Source organism: Gopherus evgoodei, chromosome 1, assembly GCF_007399415.2.
Source record: "Gopherus evgoodei ecotype Sinaloan lineage chromosome 1, rGopEvg1_v1.p, whole genome shotgun sequence".
In the NCBI taxonomy this organism is placed as follows: domain Eukaryota; kingdom Metazoa; phylum Chordata; order Testudines; family Testudinidae; genus Gopherus; species Gopherus evgoodei.
The window spans coordinates 320,015,391-320,038,019 of record NC_044322.1 but is presented as its reverse complement, the minus strand read 5'-3'; the positions used below and the strand labels follow the sequence as shown (position 1 = coordinate 320,038,019).

The 22,629-nt window shown below is 42.8% G+C and overlaps 1 protein-coding gene across 1 annotated transcript in view; it reads left to right on the top strand.

Moving 5' to 3' along the window:
• Positions 1-10,586: 10,586 nt before the first annotated feature.
• ASZ1 (ankyrin repeat, SAM and basic leucine zipper domain containing 1) overlaps positions 10,587-22,629 on the top strand; it is a 90,426-nt gene continuing 78,383 nt past the window's right edge. The window contains exons 1-2 of the mRNA XM_030554196.1: positions 10,587-10,688; positions 14,785-14,884. Of these exons, the coding sequence (XP_030410056.1) occupies positions 10,587-10,688; positions 14,785-14,884 (202 nt within the window). The remainder of the gene's footprint in view (positions 10,689-14,784; positions 14,885-22,629) is intronic.

The following is a 22,629-nucleotide window of genomic DNA, read 5'->3' as shown; positions in this document are numbered from 1 at the left end:
TGCTGAACCGCTCCTTACTGCTGTCCAGGTGGCCAGTGTACGGCTTCATGAGCAAGGGATAGGCTGGATCTCCCAGATCACGATTAGCATTTCAACATCATCGGTGGTTATTTTGCGGTCTGAAAAGAAAGTCCCTTCTTGCAGCTTTCTGAACAGACCTGTGTTCCTAAAGATGTGCACTTTTCCTGACCATCCCACAGAGATGTCGGTGCCCCTGTGACCCACCAGCATTTGCAACACTATTGAAAAGTATCTGTTTTGGTTTATGTACTCTTTGCCAAGGTGGTCTGGTAACCAAAATAGGGATATGCATGCCATGTGTCATCCCACTGCAGTTAGGAAAACTCATCGCAGGAAAACCATCCACTATGTCCTGTATATTACCCAGAGTCACTACCCTTCTTAGCAGAAGTCTATTAATGGCCCTGCACACTTGGATCACAACAGCTCCTGCAGTGGATTTACCAACTTTGAATTGATTCCCCACTGATGGGCAACAGTCTGGCATTGCAAGCTTCCATAGAGTGATCGCCACTCGCTTTTCCACTGTCAGAACAGCTCTCATTTTGGTATTGCTGTGCTTCAGGACTGGGAAAAACTCTGCACAAAAACTGGAAAGTGGCCTTCCACATTCAAAAGTTCTGCAGCCACTGCTCATCATGCCATAGCCGCATAATGATGTGTCCCACCTGTGAGTTCTTGTTTCCAGGGCCCAAGGTGCTCAACCATGTTCAGCCAATGCGCAACTGCCACCAGCAACTGGGAATTGTTTCGCTCTATGGCTTGCAGCAGAGCTGATTGTGTGACATTGCAATGTTCTGCACAGTGGGTCCTGTCTCAGCTCTGGAAATACTGCAGGATAAGGCATGAGGTGTTTTTAATGCTGACAACACAAGAGTGTACATCTGAGCAGGGTCCATGCTTCTTAAGCCATGCCATATGCGTGGCTAAGCCAGGCTTTTGAAAAAAAGCATGAAAAGACATGGGTTGTTTGCCACTGTGATTAGGGAAGGGAAGGAGGCTAAAGCCATTGTCACCTGCGACAATGTTTTTGTCCCATAAGGCATTGCAAGTCCTTCCCAAAATCCCCTGTGGCTAGTTGCACTGTGGAATAGCTCTGCATCTGCATTTGCATCTGCTCTGTGCATCAATGCAAGGGCTACTAGTGAGGAAGAACCCTGCCGACACAATGAGCGTGGTGTGGACACATATGATTGACATAACTAATTTGGAGGGTAGATGCTGATTTACATAAAGTCAACTTAACTTTGTACTGTAGACATGCTCTAAAATGAATAAGAGTTTGCAGGTCATTCTTTGTTTCAATCTCATACAGGAGCACTAACAGATTTTCAAAGGGAAAGCTGTTGAAACGATGAAGATTCTGAGATTTTTACAGTTGTTGTTATTATTACTGACTGTACTTTTTAGTACCACCTAGAGACAACTCAGCCAGGGTCCCACTGTGTTAGGCACTGAGCAACCATACAAAAATTGATAGTCTCTACACTAAAAGGCTTAGAGTGTAAAGGAGCTTTCAAATATATTTAAACTATTAATTTCCTTGAATTTGTCAATAGTTAGAAAATGAAGCCCTGTTCTTAGTTTAAACATGTTAAAAAGATCACTGATGTATGTAAAGTACAGTATTTTATTTTATAGGTGCCCCTATATCCATAGCTAGTCCTTATTTGGTCCTGCTTTGAGCAGGGGGTTGGACTAGATGACCTCCTGAGGTCCCTTCCAACCCTGATATTCTATGATTTCCACTAGTCAGCTCTTGTTAAAAAGAAATATCTAATCTGCAGTTATAAAATATAAATACAATGACGTTTGGTATTCCCTTCTGCTCCCCACCCCCCACCTCTGTACAAGCGAAACAATTGAGAGGGCTGGTTTAGGCTAATGGAGATTCTTGTTCTCTGTAAATGAACATTTATTTAAAGACATATACAGCAGACTATTATTCTAAACCCAGAAGAAAGTTCTATTTGTCCCCGAGGGATTTCCAGGTCCAATGCAGTCCACTTAGGTCTCCCTGAGTGTGAAAATCTTCACAATTTATTGGAAAACATCTCTCCCAATGGCTGATCTTTCTGTTATGTGGTTGTAATCATGCAACAGCGGTAAGAATAATATCAAGAAGTTTACACCATAATGAGAACATTTGGCCAGGCAAATATCCTTTAATATCCATTCCCATCATCGATCGATATCTCTTAAAAAAGATTGGCAGTGTGAACAAAATGTGGAAATACCTTAAATTGCTCTTTATGAATGAGTATGATTGATAGTTCATTCTGACTAAAGACAGATAATGGTGAACATCAAATTGCAAGTACAGTAGAACCTCAGAGTTACAGACACCTTTGGAAGGAAGGTTGTTCATAACTCTGAAATGTTTCATAACTCTGAACAAGACATTACAGAGTGTTGGGGGGGACACCGGGGCTTGGGTTTTAGCTACAGGGGGTGTGCTGGGGCTGAAACCGGCACTCCCCTTGTAGCTAAAGCCCTGAGCCCCAGCACCCTCCGTGGTGCTGAAGCCAAGAACGGAGCCACGGGGCTGGAGCCCCAGCATGCCCCCGCAGAGCTGAAGCTGGAAAGGGAGCCACAGGGTTGAAGCCCTGAGCTCTAGTGCTCCCCCTGGATCTAAAGCCCTGAGCCCTGCTGCTTCCGAGGGTCAGAAGCCCTGAGCCCCCGCCCAGACACCTGACCTCTCCCACTATGCAGCTGCAGCCCCAACCCCCCCGCCATCCCATGGCTAAAGCCCTGAGCCCCCAAGGCAATACAGTATTTGATGCAGGGTTTTTTTGTTTTTGCTTTTTGTTTTTGTTTTGTTTTGTCTTCACTGCTGCCTGATTACTTTAGAGTCCACATGGTGTCCAGTTGACCGGTAAGTCCGTAACTCTGGTGTTCGTATCTTTGCGATTCTACTGTATGGAAATGAAAGTTATTTTATTATCTCTTGAGATAAAGGTTCTCATGACACTTGTGTGAAATTTTTGACCACCTCCTTAGCTGAAGGCCAAATTCTACAGTCCTACTTGACCAAATTCCTGTTGAATTCTGTGGATGTCTGCCTTGATTTAAGGACCTTAGTATCTGGTCCTATACCACCAGCAAATACATCTGTGGCACACAACCTACACACCTGATCTTGTTCTGACCAGCCAACAGCAGTACAAACAATGAGTTTAATACAATTAGGACTGGGCCCTAACTTGGATAATAGGAAGAAGGAAATAGCAAAACCATCTTTACAAAGGCAAAATTCATATTGCAGCAAATGGGAGTTTTGTGTCAGAAAGGACTAGGGGAAAGGGCCCAATACCATAGAAAGGACTGAAATAAAATATAACTGACAGGTACTCCAGAATTAAACCTGAAACGTTCACCATGTGCTTTGTAAACATGCTAGTAAATATCAATTAAACAAAACAAAATATTTTCCAGAAGTAAATATGTTGAAATATATCTGTTTTCTTCCTGAGCATAACATGCTTAGTTATGTGGTTAGCCCTCTAGCCTTTCCTGTATTTATTATTTTTTACAAAGACAAATGCAATCACATACAAGGAAAAGCTTGTAGATGCACTTTTCAGTGCCTTCAAAAGAAGGGGTGGGTGGGCTCAGGAATCAGGAAATCTTTAAAAATTTCATTTACTATTTATAAAATCCTGGAAACCTCAACATGCCTTTGAAGCACATGGAAAAAATGAAATAATTTCATACATTGTAAATTCTTTTAAAAAATAAAGCTGATATTAATCTTCATAGTTTTCATTTTTCAGAAACACTTTTAGTATACAGTATTTTCAGTATTGCTTGCTAGATGGTTTTGTGTCTTTTATTGTGTTTTTAATTTGAATGATAAATTACAAGATGAACAAATATTGTAAAATTAATTATTTTAGTGCTGTACATTTTAGGTAAAAACTATTTTCATGCTCCCAACAAGTTTTCACAGGCAAGTGCTGAAGTTTGCAGGATAGATCTCCAACTCTTTTTATTCTGTGCCTATTTTGTATGAGAGACAACTCTCATTATTCACTTCCTCACCTTAATCTGCTACTGTTTAAGTCACAAAATGCTTCATTCTATATTATACCAGGAAGTGCACTAAGGACCACTGGTAAGACATGGGCATCAGTTTAAGAATTTCTGCATGATCATGTCAATTAATTAGTATGCATTGTCATATCAGTGAATATACCAACAATTAATTTACAGCAAACATTTCCAGTTCTACAGTACACAAAGTAGTGAGTGCTTTGGGGAATGAATTGTATCTTTATACATGTTTGAATCATGTTTACCACAATGGGATCCTGATCCTGAGTGGCACTTTATCTTACTGCAGCATCCAAACACTAAATATACTACTACTAATAATAATAATACTTATACATTGTACGATTGTAATATTTAAAGAATGATACAGAATTAAAACAATAGAATCATATAGAAATTCATATATCCAATAACTGATATCCATATAATATTGAATATAGAAAAACAGAGTGATGCACAGGATAGCCCTTTTTGTGATTAAAAATGTTGAAGGTCTGTTGAGATTAATTTGATCTTGTGAAAGTTGTAATGCATGTTTTCAATGAAATAATATTCATTTTAATAGCTCATTACAATTCTATAGTGATTTTCATTTGAAAATCTTTAAGTCCTTTACAAATGTTAACAAATTAGGCCTTACAATGCTTTTGTGAGGTAAGTAAGAGCTATATAGGAATCACTTTGCACATCACACTGAAACACAGCCTCCTCTGAAATGAACATCAGCTGTTTAACAGCAATTAGCAGCACCAAATATAACTTACATTTTAAAATATTTTCTCTACAACTTAGTATTTGTAGTAGGCTACAGTGTAATGAAAGACTGGTTATCTTACTGATTTTTCTGAAGGATAGTATAATTTAAAACTAAAGCTTAATAGTATAAAATGTATGTGTAACGTTTCCCTCTGGTGTTATCTGGACCAGTGATCTGCTAGGCCATTCCACTCCTTGACTCTGGGAGCCAGCCTTACTCTGCTCTGCTGTGAGAACCCCCACTCCTGGGCTGTTAATGCACAGCCTCTGGCATGTAAGATGCTCCCAGCTACTTCCAAGAGAATTACACTAGCCAATATCTCTGGTCCCAGACACACCCTAGGACCCTCCATCTTGCAGTGTCCAGTTATGCCCACTGGATGCTGCACGCTTATATAAGTTTGTCAATTTAACAAAGAAACTGATATGTTCCAGGCTTGTTCTCTAAAGGGGAGTCTCTCGCTTCAAACCAAATGCACTGCTTCAGGCAGAATAAACAAACAGATTTATTAACTATGAAGATAGATTTTAAGTGATTATAAGTCAAAGCATAACAAGTCAGATTTGGTCAGAAATAAAAGCAAAACATATTCTAAGCTCATCTTGACATTTTCAATGTCCTTACAAACTTAGATGGTTCTTACCATTGTCTGTAGACACAGGTGGAAGAGACAGGAAGAGCATGGCAAATGTCTCTTCCTTTTATCATGTCCTTTCTTCCCTCTTCGCTTTGCCCCCCCCCCCAACCATCTTTTTCAGAGTCAGGTGAGCACTCAACCCAGGGTTGTGAGCTCAATCCTTGAGGGGGCCATTTAGGGATTTGGGGATTGATTCCGCTTTGAGCAAGGGGTTGGACTAGAAGATCTCTTGAGGTCCCTTCCAACCCTAATAATCTATGATTCTAAGATTACTGAGTCTTTTCAAGCAAGGTTGAGCAAATTCCCTGGTATGGCCTCATGCAGGTGAGTCAAACTCCCTTGCTGGACAATGGTTGTTGATGGGTTGATTGACACCTTGCCTGGGCGTTGGTTACTTTCCTTGATGTTGCCGCTGGGGAGCTAATATCTGACTGATTCCCACAACTTACAGCATGTTTTAGTGACAAGCACACTACATGATTCTTATACTTCATATGCTTTAATGATATGCATATATGGGTAGAGAAATGACTTTTAGCAGATTATAACCTTTTCCCTGATACATATAAAGCATGCCTTGTAAGATAAGATCACGATTATATGAAAATGAGGAATATGGGGGTTACAGCACACTTCCCCAAGGTACAGAATGTCACAGTAATGGAAGCACGCCTACTTTACCACACAATCAATAGAAGGCTGGAGATTATCATCAATGCTTATACTAGGTCTTACAGGACTGAATAATAAAAAATGAATAGTTATGTAGAAACAATCATATCATCATCTAGTTGTAATGCTCATAAATTCTACCCTCAGTTATACACATCTAACTCCCATTGACTTTAAAGGACTCATTCCATGATTGTATCTTTGACTAGGGCAAAATGCTATCCTCTCAGAATGGTAGCAGTTTACACCTGCTTGGTTCTGATGTAGTCAGTTTGTAACTGACTACATAAGGTGCAGGGCACCAGTGAATTGGGACCCTAAGCCTCTGATTTTCAGGGGTGCAACAGGCCTACAGCTCCAACTGAAATCCAGTAAATGCTAAGCCATCAGAACTTCTGAAAATCAAGCCCTTAGATGTTTTAAGGTGGGCATGGAAAACCTGGGGTACACATAATAAATGACCAACTTTAAAAATTTGGCTATCATTTTGGGATAAGCTGCTGCAGAATGATGGGAAAGTAATTTTTTTCATTTGGCTTACGTATTGTCTGGCCAGTTTTGTGCAAATATTTGCAACCCATTAAAATAGCAGAAACAGGATTGCAGTCCAGAGGGGCAGAGAAAAAAGATTAAGATCTCTTGGGATGACTGTGAATTATCTTCTTTATCTATATAGTTATATGTAATGTTTTATACAGAAAGATAATTTATAGTCATCTCAAGAGATCTTAATATTTTTCCTCTGCCCCTCTAGACTGCAATACTATTTCTAGTTATCCATCACAACCCAATTAAAATGGATTTCTACTGATCATCTTACTCCTCTTTAAAAATTACTGATAATTTTTAAAAATAACCAATATTTAAAGTCCTTTCCAGGTCCATGTAAACATAAGTTAGCAGCTCTCACACTTTAAAAGGTGCATTAATTTGACCTGATTTTAACCAAAGCACTGAGTGAGCCTTTTGGATACATTTGTTGTTTCTTTCTTTTACACTGTTTATCTTGTAGAAAAAAAAAGTACATAAACACAACTCCCCCTTCTTGTTACCAGAACAAAGCTTCAAAGCTATGTTTTGCAGGGACCGCACCATGAGTCAAAGGAATATATTCAGTCAAGAGGACAGAAAAGGAGACATAAATAAATTAAACAGGAAATGTGTGTTTGTATGTATCTTTTGTGTGTGTGTGTGTGTGTGTGTGTGTGTGTGTGTGTGTGTGTGTGTGAGAGAGAGAGAGAGAGAGTGAGTGTAATTGTCTGTTTCTCTGTCAGTCATTGATGTGAAAGAGCAGAAAAAAGAGTTTATTAGGAGAGTGGAAAGAAAAAGTGAGTGGTGTCCTCTTTCAAGGGCAGTCCATTCTCCTGCATTGCACAAGAGTCTCCATCATCTAGCCATCTCTAATCCTTCTGTCACAGGATAGTTGCCGCCTACATCTTCAGCCTTGCAAGAATTAAGCACTAGTTTTAAAGCCAATGAAGAGGTATACTTTCTCATATTTGGAAGTGATTTGGGTGTGCTATAATAGTCTGCTTTTCAGTCTCTCTGTAATACTTTCTGTCCCTGAACAGCAATAGCAGGAAAATCCTGCTCCACTCCTACAGTTCCAGGATGGAGCATCACCTGTGGGGATAGTGCAGGGCAGCCTGGTTAGCATGCAAGAGATGTTAGGGACAGGAGCATACTTGTAACAGATGAAATTTTGGGAGAATTTGACAACTAAACTCTAACAAGTCTATACTGAACACATGCTATCTGGGATGTTTCAAAGGCTCATAACTTGCCAAATTTGGCTAATTTTTCATGGGCACCGCACATCCCTGACACCAGACTGACCTCCCAGATTTCAAGTTCCTGCTCCAAAGCATGAAAGCTTTAGAACTTTTAAAAACAATTCTTACACACAATTCTTTAACGTGGGCAAAATATTTTTCCTAAACTCATTCTTGGAAATGGCTGAACCATTTCCACCCTCAACCCCTTGCCCCTCCTCCCCCCAAAATTAGACACCTGGCAAGGAAAATTTCAGCCCAAACAGTTATATTTTGGTAAACTGATAAGTTATTTTAAAAAAAGGTCTTAGAATGGGAAATATTGGGCAATTATAACTATAGGCAGCACTACTTATATTGCCTGTAACATACATGAGAATGTAAGTAGGGCCCTACCAAATTCACAATCCATTTTGGTCAATTTCACAGTCATAGGATTTAATAAATCATAACTTTCATTATTTTAGCTATTTAAATCTGAAATTTCACAGTGTGGTAATTTGAGGGGTCCTCACCCATCACTGATACCATTACTTCTGCGCTGCTGCTGGCAGGGTGCTGCCTTCAGAGCTGGGCGCCCAACTAGCAGCCGCTGCTCTCCAGCTGCCCAACTCTGAAGGCAGTGCAGAAGTAAGGGTGGCAATATCATGACCCCCCTAAAATAACCTTCTGACCTCCCCTGCAACTGCCTTTTGGGTCAGGACCCCCAATATGAGAAATGCTGGTCTCCCCCATGAAATCTGTATAGTACAAGGTAAAAACACACAAAAGACCAGATTTCACAGGGGGGAGGGGAGAAAGACCAAATTTCATGGCCATGAATTTGGTAGGGCCTTAAGCATAAGCAAGAAATTGTATCCCCATCTTGGCTAATAGCTATTGTTTAACCTGTCCTCCATGAACTTATCTAATTCTTCTTTGAACCCAGTTTACTTTTGGCCTTCACAACATCTCCTGGCAATGAGTTCCACAGTTTGATGGAGAGCTGTATGAAGGACTTCCTTTTGTTTTAAACCTGCTGCCTATTAATTTCATGAGGCATAGGTGCCAACTTCATGCTCCAGCCCTTGAGCACCCATGGAAAAAAAATAGTGGTTACTTAGCACCCACTGGCAGCTGGCTCTTCCCCCTCCCCCACAGTGCCTCCTGCCTGCCAGTAGACCTGCCGATCAACTCCTCCACCCCCCCCCCCCAGTGCTTCCCATCCACCCCAGATCAGCTATTCCATGGCATGCAGGACGTGCTGGAAGGAGGAGGTGCAGGCACAGGGCACGCTTGGAGGAGGGGGCAGAACTGTGCAGGAAGAGGTGGGGTAGGAGGAAGGGGTAGAGTGGGGGCAGTGCCTGGCAGGCGTTGAGCACCCTCAAAGCAAGGAGGAAGCCAGCACCTGTGTCAAGAGGAGCCCCCTGGTTCTTATGTTATGGGAAGGGGTAGTAACACTTCCTTCATGCCAGTTGTGATTCTGTAGACCTCTACCATATCCTCCCTTAGGCATCTCTTCTCTAAACTGAACAGTTTAATATCTCCTAATATGGAAGAGATTATTTTTACTCGTCGTCATTTCTGTTATCCTTCTCTGTGCCCTTTCTCAATTCTAATACATCTTTTTTTGAGATGGGGCAACCAGAACTGCACACAGTATTCAAGTTAGGAACCATCCAGGGATTTATGTAGTGGTATTATGACAATTTATTTCCTAAAGTTTCCTAACATTAACAACGAAATGCACAGAACTATATTTATTACCTGTACCTATCTTGACAGATTAATAACAGTTCACTAGCAATAAAGAATGACATTTGATCTTATCTTCATGCTATAGAAGAAGTAAGAAACTAAGTAGCAGGCAGGGCCACATTTTATGACTCACCAAGTGTATTTGGCCCACAGGTAGTGCACACTTCTACTAGTTTTAGGGCCAAATTCTTTACTCCTTACCCAGCCAAATCTCACACTGACAGCAAATAGTGGTTTTCCTTGGGAAAGGAATATGGAATTGGGTTCCTAATTTGTTCTGTAAACAGAGATTTGTGAATTTAGTGATGGTAAAAGGAAACCATAAGGGTGACTCCTCAGCACTCCTTTCTATGCTACTGTGGTGTTACTTCAAAGTTTTCCAGCCAGGACAATTCTTGTTCTGAGAGCAGAAGAAACCACTGACTATGGGATTTATACTTAGTCCCATCCTGTAAGTAGCAGCCATCACGTTTTGGGGGGTGGGGGGAAAGAGAGTCATATCTGTCCCAAAGGCACTAGCACAAAACACCACTTCCTACTGAAATTAATGGGACCTTGTTCAGGGGCCCAGATAGGGCCCCTCCTGCTCCAGACAGGGATTTATGCTGCCTTAATTAAAATTAAAATTCCAAGCCCTGACATGACTCATAAACTGGCAACTTCCAGCCCCGCCCGCGGAGTCCCAGGGCTCTGCCTGCACATTCCCTGCGCCTCGCCCACAGGCTTCCTCCCACAGCTCGGTCTCCCTGCCCCGCCCGGGCCGGCGCGGAGAACGCGCCTTCTCACAGTCCCGCGGGCCCCGCCGCAGAGCCACGTGACCGCCGCGCCTTCCCACCTGAGACAGTTTCCCGCTCTGGCGGCGGGGAGTGGAAACGAGGCTGGGGTGCCGGGGCTCCGCGTGCGCGGTGCGGGTGCGCGACCGGTGGCAGCAGAGGCCATGCCGGGGGCTTCCCGCTCGCTGGCGGTGGCCGGGGGAGGCGAGAGCAGCGACAGCGACGAGGACCGCTGGGTGATCGGGTTCGTTCAGCACGAGCCGCAGGTGGGGGCGGCCGCGGGCTCCCGCCGCTCTGCCCAGCGGGCGGTGGTGCTGGGGCCGGGCTGGGTGCCTAGCTCCGCGGCGCGGCCGGTGGGTGCTGGGGTATAGTTGGGTTGCGGGGCGGTCGCGAGCGCTTCCCTGCTTGGCCCGCGTGCTCGGCGCTCATCAGTTGGGCCTGGGCTTGCCAACCTCCTCATTGCAGAAAACTGAACCCGCTTCACCCCACCCCTTCCCCGAGGCCCTGCCCCTACTCACTCCACCCCCCTTCCTCACTTGGTCTCCACCACCCATTCATTTTCACTGGGCTGGGGCAGGGGTTCAGGTGTGGGAGGGGGATGAGGTCTCTGGCTGGGGGTGTGGGGTAGGGCCAGGGATGAGGACTGGCACTTACCTCAGGTGGCTCCTGGAAGTGGCCCATGTGTCCCTGCAGTCCCCTAGGCTGGGGTGGGCAAACTTGAGCCTGAGGGCCACAGCTGGGAATTGAAATTGTATGGCGGGCCATGAATGCTCACAAAATTGGGGACTCCAGGGTGGGGGCAAGAAATGAGTTCAAGAAATGAGAGGGGGCTACAGGCTGGGGAAAGGGGTTGGGGTGTGGGAAGTGATGCAGGCTCTGACTGGGGGTTTGGGGGTGGGGATGAGGGGTTTGGGGTGCAGGATAGTGCTCTGGGCTGGGATTGAGGGGTTTGGAGGGCAGGAGGGGGATCAGGGCTGGGGTTGGGGGGTTGGGATGTGGCAAGAGGCTCAGGGGTGCAGGCTCCGAGTGGTGCTTACCTCAAGCAGCTCCCGGAAACAGTGGCATGTCCCTCCTCCAGCTCCTACACAGAGGCGCACCTAGGCACATCTGCATGCTGCGCCATCCACAGGCACCACCCCTGTAGCTCCCATTGGAGTGCTGGAGGAGGCTATTGGAGTGCTGGAGGAGGCTACTGGAGTGCGTAGGAGCCAGAGTGGGACCATGCCGTGGCTTCTAGAAGTTGCATGAAGTGGCCCCCAACCTTGCACCCCATCTGGAGCACCTGAGTGGGCCATGCCGTGGCTTCCAGGAGCCACACGGTGCAGCCCCTGACCCTGCCCCCTGGCTGGAGTACTAGAGTGGGGCAAGCCCCAGATCCCGCTCCCCAGTGGGAGCTTGCGGGCCATCTTAAAACGACTGTAGTTTGCCCACCCCTGCCCTAGGTGCAGAGTTGGCCAAGGGTCTCTGCATGCTATCCTTGCCTGCAGGTGCTGCCCCTGAGGCTCCTATGGGCCATGGTTCCCAGCCATGTGGACCTATGTAGACAGTGCTAAGGGTGGGGGCAACACTCAGAATATCCCTGGCTCCCCTGCGCTGAGGGGCCATAGGGACATGCAGGCTGCTTCCGGGAGCTGTGCCGGGCCGATACGGAACCTGCCTTAGGCCCACTGCACTGCTGACTGGACTTTTAACAGCCCAGTCACGGGTGCTGACTGGAGCTGCCAGGGTCCCTTTTCTACTGGGCATTCTGTTGAAAACTGGACGCCTGGCAACCTAGTGAACTGCACCACTGCTGCACACATGGCTCGCTGAGTGTGATGTGAGCCCTGCTTTACTATAGAGTCCTACCATGGTACCAATGCTAGGAGTGCCCCTGAGCAGCCATGACGTCCCATGCATGGCCTATGCTGACCCAGCAAAGCCCATAAGTCATCCACCCTCTGGGTCACAGCCTTCTGTCAATGGGGATGTGGCTGGGGATGTTCTCCCTCCCACCCCCCAGCATTTCTGCCTTGTTTGTACATTATTTGTACATGGCTTTGGAAGTGCAGCATGCTGTATAGCTAAGTTAAATACTCTCACAGCCTTATACTGAATCCACACAAAAGTTTCCAGTTGACTTAGTGACTATGGGAAGTTTTAAGATAATACTCTAAAACAGAAATAACTTTTTTTTTTGTATTAGGTATTCATAAGAAATATGACTTCTGCTAGCTTCTTATTTCTAATTTTGTTTTTATTTAAATAAAGTATAAATTCATGTACCAAAATGATTTTAGGAGCAGCCAGGACGTATCACTCTATTGACAAATGTGCATTTGTAATAATGGGGAAGAAAAATTCTACTCAATTAAATCAGTTTTGCATTGGAGTTTCACCACAGTTGAACTGAATATTATAGTTCTGGGGTCTTGAAGGCTTCTGGCTGCTCCTAGCAAATTGGTATTTTTAAAATTCCTGTGTTTTACAGGATTCTGACTTAAAGTTCAAATCTACTTTGAAAAGGGACTTTGTCACATTAACTTCAGTGGGACATCTGCTTAAGGACTTTGAATAGGCATGGAAATAAGTACCTGCCTAAATTCTTTGCTGAATTTGGACCATGTTCATTCAAAATATTTACTGAATCTTGAAAAAAATGGCTAATCTGTGGGCTACTGATGTGAGTTTCTGTTGTTTAGACCAGTAGTTCTCAAACTTGGGCCGCCTCTTGTTGAGGGAAAGCCCCTGGTGTCTGCAGGTTCAGCTGATCGTGGCTGCCAGTGGCCGCATTTCGCTGCTTCAGGTCAATGGAGGCTGCAGGAAGCGGCGCGGGCCCAGGGACATGCTGGCGGCCCTTCCTGCAGCCCCCATTGTCTGGAGCGGCAAACCATGGCCAGTGGGAGCCCCGATTGGCCAAACTTGCGGATAAGATCAGTGTTTATTTTTAAGCATTTTTTTTCTGTTTTTATCTATTTAATCATTCAGTTGTTGGGAATTACCTATCTGAAAATTTTGATTATTATGATTATTATTATTGGAAATATTTTTCATTGGTTTGTGTATATGGTGAAATCAACATTTACCAATAAACATCTAATCCTTCCAAGCCTAATTATCAGGTCAGGCTATGTTTCTTAATAAGGAATAATGAATGTTAGAAAACTGGAAAATGCAGAGTGTAGGTGACACCACGTGCTGTGACTGAAACAAACAATAACAAAATATTCATGATTCCACCCCACCCCAGTATTCTGCCAGCACTTCCATTAATAGATTTGTGATCAAAAACTGCTTTAATTAATCTGTGCAACCACATTGGCCTTGGATTCTGTTGTGTATGCAAGTGTAACTGACAGCATAAGGCTAGGTTTGCATGGGTGTAACAGGGTGTACGAGCCCCACACTACTGAAACAACGGTAAAGGGGTTGCTCTGGACACAGAAAGCCGTGCCCCTTCTCCCCTGCTAGGGAGGGAAGGCTCAAAAGGCAGCACTCAACTCAGTTTGGGCTGACTGTGCAGGAGAGCAGATGGGTCTACAGTCTCCTGTGGAGTAGCCACTGTGGTTCCCAAAGGCTGGGACCAGGCATTATGGTCAAGCCACCACAGACGTTTCAGCCACAGGGCTGTGGATGCTGAGCCACCACCACAGAAAAGAACCCCAAAGGGGACCACAAGACAGATCTTCAGACAATCTGAAGCTGGGGTAGAAAGTGGCCCAGGGACTAGCATGGGGCACCTGTCTCCTAGCTTGTGTAATGTAAATTATTGTTTCTTTGGGCTCTGGGTTGAAACCCAGTGGAGTAGGGAAGACCTGAATTCCTCTATCCTTGGCTGCTGATTCTCACCATTGGGTGACATAGCTGCTGAATCATGCCACTGGGCGACACAGGAGTATTGTCCCAAGGCAGTACTGCCAGACTTGGACTTGGAGTCCCTTTTGAGAATGGGTAGCCTTGCTATAGGAACTATCAATTCTGTTGTGCAAGCAGGAGAATAAATCTACCTCTCCACAAGCTGTGTTGCTTCGTAAAAATCTCATTTTTAATGATGTAAGCCAATTCGGTGGAATGTGCTAGGAGAGCAGATCTATTGAGTAAAAAAGTGCCATTTTTACAGGCACACGTATTTCACTGTAGAACTGTATGTAAATTATTTTCCTTTCTGTGCTGTAACTTTCTCTTGCATTGTCCTTATCAGTAAATTATAGTAGAACCTAAACAAATCCTGGCAATTATTCAGACCAAGATAAAGGAAAGAAAACAATTATTTGTTTTCTACTTCCTTCCCCACTGTGCCTTCAAAAGCATGTTGAAAGTTGAGTAGAAAAAATGTTTATTATGAAGTAACCTGGCTCTGATTTTATTTTTTTGCCTGTTTAGCAATTTAGTAAAACATTACAGTTACAAGACAAGGATGAAACATTAAAGAAAGCTTTGACTTCTGGGGATGTGTCCATGATTGAAGAACTTTTAAATTCAGGTGAGAAAAGTGGATTGTAAACTTAACTCAAATTTACTGAATTTGGGAAGATGTAATTTGAAGGCCGCCTAAATTTCTCATGTCAAAGGAGTATTGCTAAGCGTGTGTAGGTGTTATCAAACATTTGTAAAACAGTATAGACTCTATATTTATTAAAAATGTAATTACAGAATCACTATCTCCTTATGAGTGGGTCACCATCCAGCATTGCCATAAAGTCATTAGTTTGCCAGGAATAACATTGTGTACCATAGTTCAGATGTTCAGGGTTCTTGATTCATTGGTAAGGTTTTCTTTCAGATGGAATATACTAAGCATGCTGTATAGTATCTTCTACTTCCTTACATTTTGTTCTCCTAATATTTTTTAAAAGAGAATACTAGGTTTGCAAACAGTGTATTGTAAATTTGCGTGGGGAGGGGTTTAAATTGAGGGTGGGAATTCAATGGTTCTTGCTTTTCAGTTTTTTTTATACACCTCTGTCCTGATATAACGCAACCTGATATAACACAGTAAAGCAGTGTTCCGGAGGTAGGGACTACGCACTCTGGCAGATCAAAGCAAGTTCGATATGACGTGATTTCACCTATAACTCAGTAAGATTTTTTGGCTCCCAAGGACAGCATTAGATCAGGGTAGAGGTGTACCTGTCCTGGTTGGAAATTGCACACACACACACCCACCAGCATGATTGTGCCTGTGGTCAGGGCTGCACCAGCAAACCAAGTACGTGCTATGGGTGGCATTTCAGACACCTTTTTTTTTTTTTTTTTGCTAGGGGTAGCAAAAAGCCTAAAGCTGGCCCTGCCTGTGGTCTGCCTCTTGGGCTGTCCTGGCAACAGTAGCTTCAGATTGAAGATTAGACAATCTAGCAATCAACTTGTGTGATATTTTTCACTCTTACAAACTTTGCTTAAAAATACTAGTTTGATTTTAAAATGGCTTCCTCGCTTAGAAAACATTTCCATTAACCCAGTATTCAGGCATTGCATTCTTTATTGCATTATCCAGGGCAGTTAGAGTGGTCAGTCATGAGCAGGGCCGGCTCCAGGCACCAACTCAGCAAGCAGGTGCTTGGGGCAGCCAAGGGGAAGTGGTGGCACGTTGGGCTCTTCCCTAGCAATTCGGCAGCGGATCCTTCGGTCCCTCTCAGAGGGAAGGACCGGCCACTGAATTGCAACTGAAGAAGAAAGCAGCGCAGTGGAGCTGCTGCCAATTGCGATCGCTATTTTTTTTTTTCCATACCGCTTGGGGCGGCAAAAACACTGGAGCTGGCTCTGGTCATGAGCTACATAGATAAATTAACCTGACTCATGGTGATCTTCAGAAAATTGTGTTTCAACAGAAAACTGGAGTATAGCAGCAAGGAGTATCTGTTCTGAGAAATTAGTATAATTTCTGGAAAATTGTAACTTGTTGGCAGACTCAAGGGTTTTTTTCTTCAGATATTAAACTGGGTGATTTATCTTTTGAAAATAAAAACTGCCAATTTCTTGACTGCAGTATTGCATTCATTTTAAGTAAAACACTATGGCAAAATTGGTTGTTTAAAAGGGTGAAGCAAATTAACATCACTTTGAATGAAATGTTTGAGATCTCATACTTTGTGTCAAAGCTTTCTTTGTTGATAGGTTGAGCTGATCGTGAGTGGTGCCTGTATAGTTAGTGTTGCCTAATGATTTATATTATAAGCCTGTGTTTTTAGTGGCTTATAAGTTTGCCAAAGTTTAATCATTTAGTCTGAATTTTTCGATGTTGCTGTCTGCCACAGGCTGAATTCTTTTTTGAATTTTTTTAGCAAAAATGGTATGGCTGTTTCTGAGAATGGGTTCAATGAGAGGTGAGGAAGCAGTCTGGACAATGTTAAATTTTTTCATCAGCTTCTTTGAAGAGCTATAGTATAGGAGCAGTAATTCAATTTGGTGAGGAGTTGGTTCTGGGGTCATAGAGGTAACTTTGTTGATCCAACCAGATTTGCTCAGTAGAACTTGTTAGAGGCATATTCCCAAGATACAGCCTGAGGGGGGAAGTGAGGGAATGACAGCTTTGAGCCAAATTTTCTGCCACTGCAGTCCGTGTCACAAACTGGAGCAGCCCATGAGAAATTACATACAATGTAATGTTAATTTTGCCTCAGAAGTAAATTTGGCAAAGTGATGGAGAATCCACTCAAAGGTTTTTGGAGGTGTTGCTGTAACATAGGGGTGAAGGGAACTCTGTGGCTATCACATTGTCATAGTGTAGGGTAAAATTCTTTGTTGGTGGGGGAAGTGAGTAGATAAGGAAACAGGCAATTTAATAGATCTTTATCTTTCACGTAAAGTGCATTTTTTAATTTTGATGCGGTTGACTGCATAGATGCTACAGAGAAAGTTGCCTTAGAAATGTATGTAAATAGGGTGAATAAAAAAGTGTGTAAATACAGTGTAAACACCCAACTTGGGATATTAAAGAGAGAATTAGCTCTGTTTCTTCTGTCCTCGAAAACAGTTCTTGGGGCTATACTTGATTCCTTGGGTACTGCCAAGAAGAAAAAAAAGGTCTTAAAGATTATGGTAGCATCTTTTGAGAACTTCAGAATTAGGCCTTTATCATCACAGTTTATTTCAAATCAGTTTATTTTCATGAGACTTAGACCACAGACTTGAGTGGTCTTTATAATTCCTGTTTGCCCCATTTTCTTTCATATCCACAAAGATGGAAAGTATTGATTGCTCTACCATCTCTGCAGTGACCAATAAGGCTAAAATGTCAGAGTAAATTCAGTTTTTAATACTCTCTTCTGTACTTCAACAGTGAAGATTTACGGAGTCCAAAAATTCTTGTTAGGCTTGGGCTAGATCTTGGTGTTTCTGCATTGCTGCTGAGAGAGAAATTACGTTCAGAAATAGTAATTAACATCTGATTATATCTAAGAGCAACACTGCACATTGGCAGAATATGCAGGGATATGATTGTTTGAGGACTGTTGCTCTCCCAGAGAAATAAGTCCTATAACTCCACTGGTGACTTGCATCTTTGAATTCTTACAGGATAAATTAACTGAGTCTGAATATGAACGGATTGTGTGCTAAAGTTTATTTTAGGAATGGGCCAAACAAATCTGTACATCCTTTTGATTTTCATAGGTGTCAAATAACTTGAATCTGTTGGGGATAAGAGTCCGTATGTGGTACTTGACCTTAGTTCTTCAAGCATTACCTCATTCACCTTTTGAACGTCCGATCTCATTTTCTGTCTATAAAAGTAGCTTTCCTATTGATAGTAATATAAGTCAACAGAATATTTGGACAAAATGCTACTAGAGGAGCAGTGTACTCTACTGTTGGCATAACAGAGATAAGGAAGGTACTTTTAAGTGTTGCCTGTGGAGGTGAATCACATATCTTTATCTTTATATTGCTAGAATCCAGCTAGTTAAAGAAAAACCTCTGGCACAACCTGGACATAACAAGCACTAAAAACAATTGCATTAAAAGGTCAAAGGAAATGTTTTGTTTTGTACCTGAGTTGCAAGATGGATGAGTAATTGTGTACATATAGCATAAAAAGTGGGTTATATTTGTTTTCCATAAGAAGGATCCCTAGAGTACACAACAGTCTAGAGAGAGGGGCTATTGAGGCCATGTGGATTAAAGCCTACAGCATTTTGTAGGGCAGGGGTGGCCTTCAGAAATTAATATGCAGCTCCTTGTTTAGGCACCAATTCCGGAGCTGGAGCTACAGGCACCAACTTTCCAGTGTGCCGAGGGGTGCTCACCGCTCAACCCCTGGCTCTGCCACAGGCCCTGCCCCCACTCCACCCCTTCCACCCCCTGCCTTGAGCCTGCCATGCCCTCGCTTCTTCCCCCTCCTCCCTAGAGTCTCCTGCATGCCATGAAACAGCTGAATGGGAGGGGAGGTGCTGATTGGCAGGGCTGCCATTGAGTGGGAGGCATTGGGAGCAGGGTAGGGGAGCTGATGTGGGGCTGCTGTCGTATTACTGTGACACTTTGGCAATGTACATTGGTAAATTATGACTCTTTCTCAGGCTCAGGTTAGCCATCCTTGTTCTAGGAAGTGGCCCTTAAAGTTGTCCCTGGCTTCCTTCAGGAGGCACACAGCAGCAGGAACAGCTGTGAAGTGCTATGGAGGGCCCACCTTTCCTTCTTTAAGAGTTAATAGTTCTAACTCTCTCAGCTGTTTTGTATGGTTAAAAGATTGACTTGTGGGTAACTTTGTGGAGGATAACACGATAAAAGTTTGCTAATGAGTAGGGATTAACTATACCTAAGCATTTAATAGCTATATTAAATCAGGGCTGCAGTGTGTGAGAGGACTAGAGAAAAGAGAAGGATATGGGCCTAAAAATGAATATTAAAAGGAGAAAACATTGCAGAAGTCACAGGCTCCATGTGATATGCACTAATCCCTTCTCCGTCTGCTTCTTGCGTACTAGTCTCCAAGTCTCCATTCTTTTATATAATATATATATATATAATCTATTGAGAAGGATTAGTTTTATTCTTTGTAGGGTACCTTGCACAGTACTGAATGCTGTAAAACAAATATCATCATCATTGGCTGTTAAACACCCTTCTTATCATAGTGATAGCACTATATAAGACAGACAAACCACATGACCAAGCTATTTTAATATATAAAGCAGCAACATGGTCAGACCTGCACTACTCAGCAGAGACAGCGTTTGGCTGGAGATTTTGGCATGCTGTAGTTCCCAGTAAAACCAAGAGTTGAGTCCAAAGGGACTTAAGTCACTGCAGAGGGATAAGGGACTTCACATAATTTTCCACCAGGAAAATGTAGGCTTTACCTTAAATATAGACTGTACCATACTCATATGTAGTTGTAATGGACTGCTAGTCACATTTCTGGAACAAGTTTTGACATTCCTTCTAGTGGCTAAAGCTGTGTGTATTGTTGTTTTTCCGACATTTCATTTTCCCTGGTATTGCCATCCCAGCCTCTCTTCATGTTTCTCTTTCTCCTATCCCTAATTGCCTGTTTTCTTACCAAACTTTTGTCATGCCACCTTTCTGTCTTGCTCAGCTTCCATTCTCTTTATGTCTTGGTTAAGTTTCATTGTCTAGCTCTAGCCAGTGATACATACAGTGGAGTGAGACGGGAGGGACCGAGGTAGAAAACTAGAAGAATTTAAACTGTAAATAAATGCTGGTACTAGTCTTCAAAATACTTGCTTTAGTTGCCTTGTAAGAATTTAGAGTTTGGCCTCAAAGAAAGTGAAGCCTGCCACTGTTCTTGATAGCCATCTTGCAGTCCACTGTATATGCAGATTGTATAGTGAAACTTTCCATAATGGTAGGTAAATTAAAATATTTATTTCATGGAGCCTTGGAATATACTGCCATTAGATGTGGTGTTTGGTTGTTCTTTTATATTGCAGTAGCACCTAAAGGCCCTATCAGGATCCAGTTGTGCTAGCAGCCCAAAGATATGAAGACACAGTCCTTGCTCTAAAGAGCTTATTCTAATTTGAAACAAGATATGAGTGGAACAGTGATATGGAAGGGATCTGGAAGGTGATAAGATTGCTTGGTTATATAGGCCAGCGATGTGCACAGGTGTATTATTAAAAGAACTCCAGTTATTTGAAACCAATATAGCTGACTATCCCTGGATACATAACTCGAATGGCTTGCCCAAACTGCCGCTGATGCTATCATGGCCACAATTGTTATTTTTAGGCACTAACTCAAGCAGAACTAGCATGTGTATGTCCGCTTGTACTGGGAACTCTGTTCCCTTCATTTGGTGGTTTTCAACTTTATTTTATATCTCCCAGCTGCTGTGTAGACATACCTTCTGAGTTAAAAGTGCTGCCAAGATCTAAACATGCTTTTTGTTAATAGTGTACAGTACCTTGAAACTAATCCTTATTTTTCATTTCTGGTGCCCTCATGTACCTCTCATCCTCTTTTCTTTCTGTCTCTGGTAGGAGCATGAAACAATTTGCCGTCAAGATTACGAGATTCACTGTTGTTACCCTTTTAATTGTATACTTCGAGCATCTTGGCTTTTGATAATCTAGGTCTAATTCAGCATTCACATTAGATCTCAATCCCAGCAATATTTCCTTACTTTTCCTAATGGGTTCCTGTGACTGTTATAGGCTTCCGAACTGGCTTCACTTTCTTTGACTTGTATAATTCCATACAGCAATTGTCCAGTTGTTTGTTTCTTTTTCTGGGAGTCTGGAAATGGTCTGTTCCTCGTGCAGCTGTTAGATACTGGTAGCTTTGTCCCAAGATGTCTGTTACGAGTTTTTCTCTTCTCTCTCCAGTCTCTAGCTACCTTCATGGCAAATCAAAGCTTCCCTGCAGTGGCTGTACTGTAAAGTGTACCATGAGGTGGCTCATTCAAAGTGGCATAAGTTTCTGCACCCCCAACAGATTTGTCTTGCACCTCAGTGGCAGTCCCTTGTTTCTGTGCCACCTTTCACCATTTCCAGAAAAGGGAAAGACCTCCACAGAAGAGTACATGTCCTTCCTTGGCCAGACACTGAACTGGTAGTGCCTCCCTCACTTAAAAATACCTGGCACTACTGTTGATTCAAAGGGTACAGATGTGAAGAGGTTGATAGTCCCTGGTGGTGTTGATCTTAACACTTCTCTAATTTGGTAATTTAATTCTGCTTTTTGAGATGGTGGTGACGGAAAACTGACCAGCTATGTCCCTTCCTTCTTACGCCACCCTACTATACAAGTTTCAGCACTGGGGTTTGAGCATTCCCACTCCCTGCCTAATTCTTCTTGGGATTTGAACATTTCTTTTTGAGGAATTCTTCTCTTGCATCTTATTTTTAAAATATTTTTCTGGGTCGTTTTTAAGTCTTTTGTTGATCATCTTATATTGTGTTTGTCTTGAGAGCTTCTCCTGGACAGTTGCAAGACCTGACTGGAATGTTAAGAAGGTAGCATTTCAGTTTTTCAGGACATGATATGTAGTAGCCAGATACAGGGCCTGGCTTGTGCTTTGCCCAGCTCCCCTCCAGGGTCAAAATCTTAAATAGGGAAGTAACACAAGTCTTATACTAAGAAGCAAAGACTGAACAGTCAGAAACTTGCATAAATGATGGTTTTAGAGAAGCAGAATTACAGTTGAGTAATATTTTTCTCTTGTGCATGGGAAATCTAGTCTAGAACCACATCTGGGTGTTGTGGTTAAGTCTTGTTTTTTTCCTCTAGAGACATTTAATTAGGTAGTACTAAACACTAAGGTAGCTTATGCTAAAGCAAAAGCAGACAGGTCAGAGTGGACCTGTGTAGGGGAATTCTAAATCATGAAAACCTCCGCAACCAGCTAAAGTGGAATTACTTGCTCCTCTCACTGTTGCTAGACACAGCCTACTTGCTGTTTGGCGATCTCCCACACAAAGTCCAATTCATGAAGCAAAACCAAAAGTCATCTTTTTGTTATCATCAGTCGGAATCACAGCACTGTTTAAGCGGAGAAGATAAATCTGGACACAGCTATAATAATGAATAACTTTGCTGCAACTATGTGTTGCTAGCCTTTCTAAAATCTTTTTGTCTCTGGGATCATGTTTGAAAGTTACAGTGGTTTTGTTTTGTTGGGTTACGAATCAGGCTTTTTGATATTCAGTTGGGGAATTTGTTTCCAGAGTTCCAAGCAGAGAGGGAGCCTTTCAATTGATCAAAGAAAATAAAAGTATGGAACAAAGCATTTTCTCTCCCTAGGAATAGATAGAAACACATTAGAGAGAA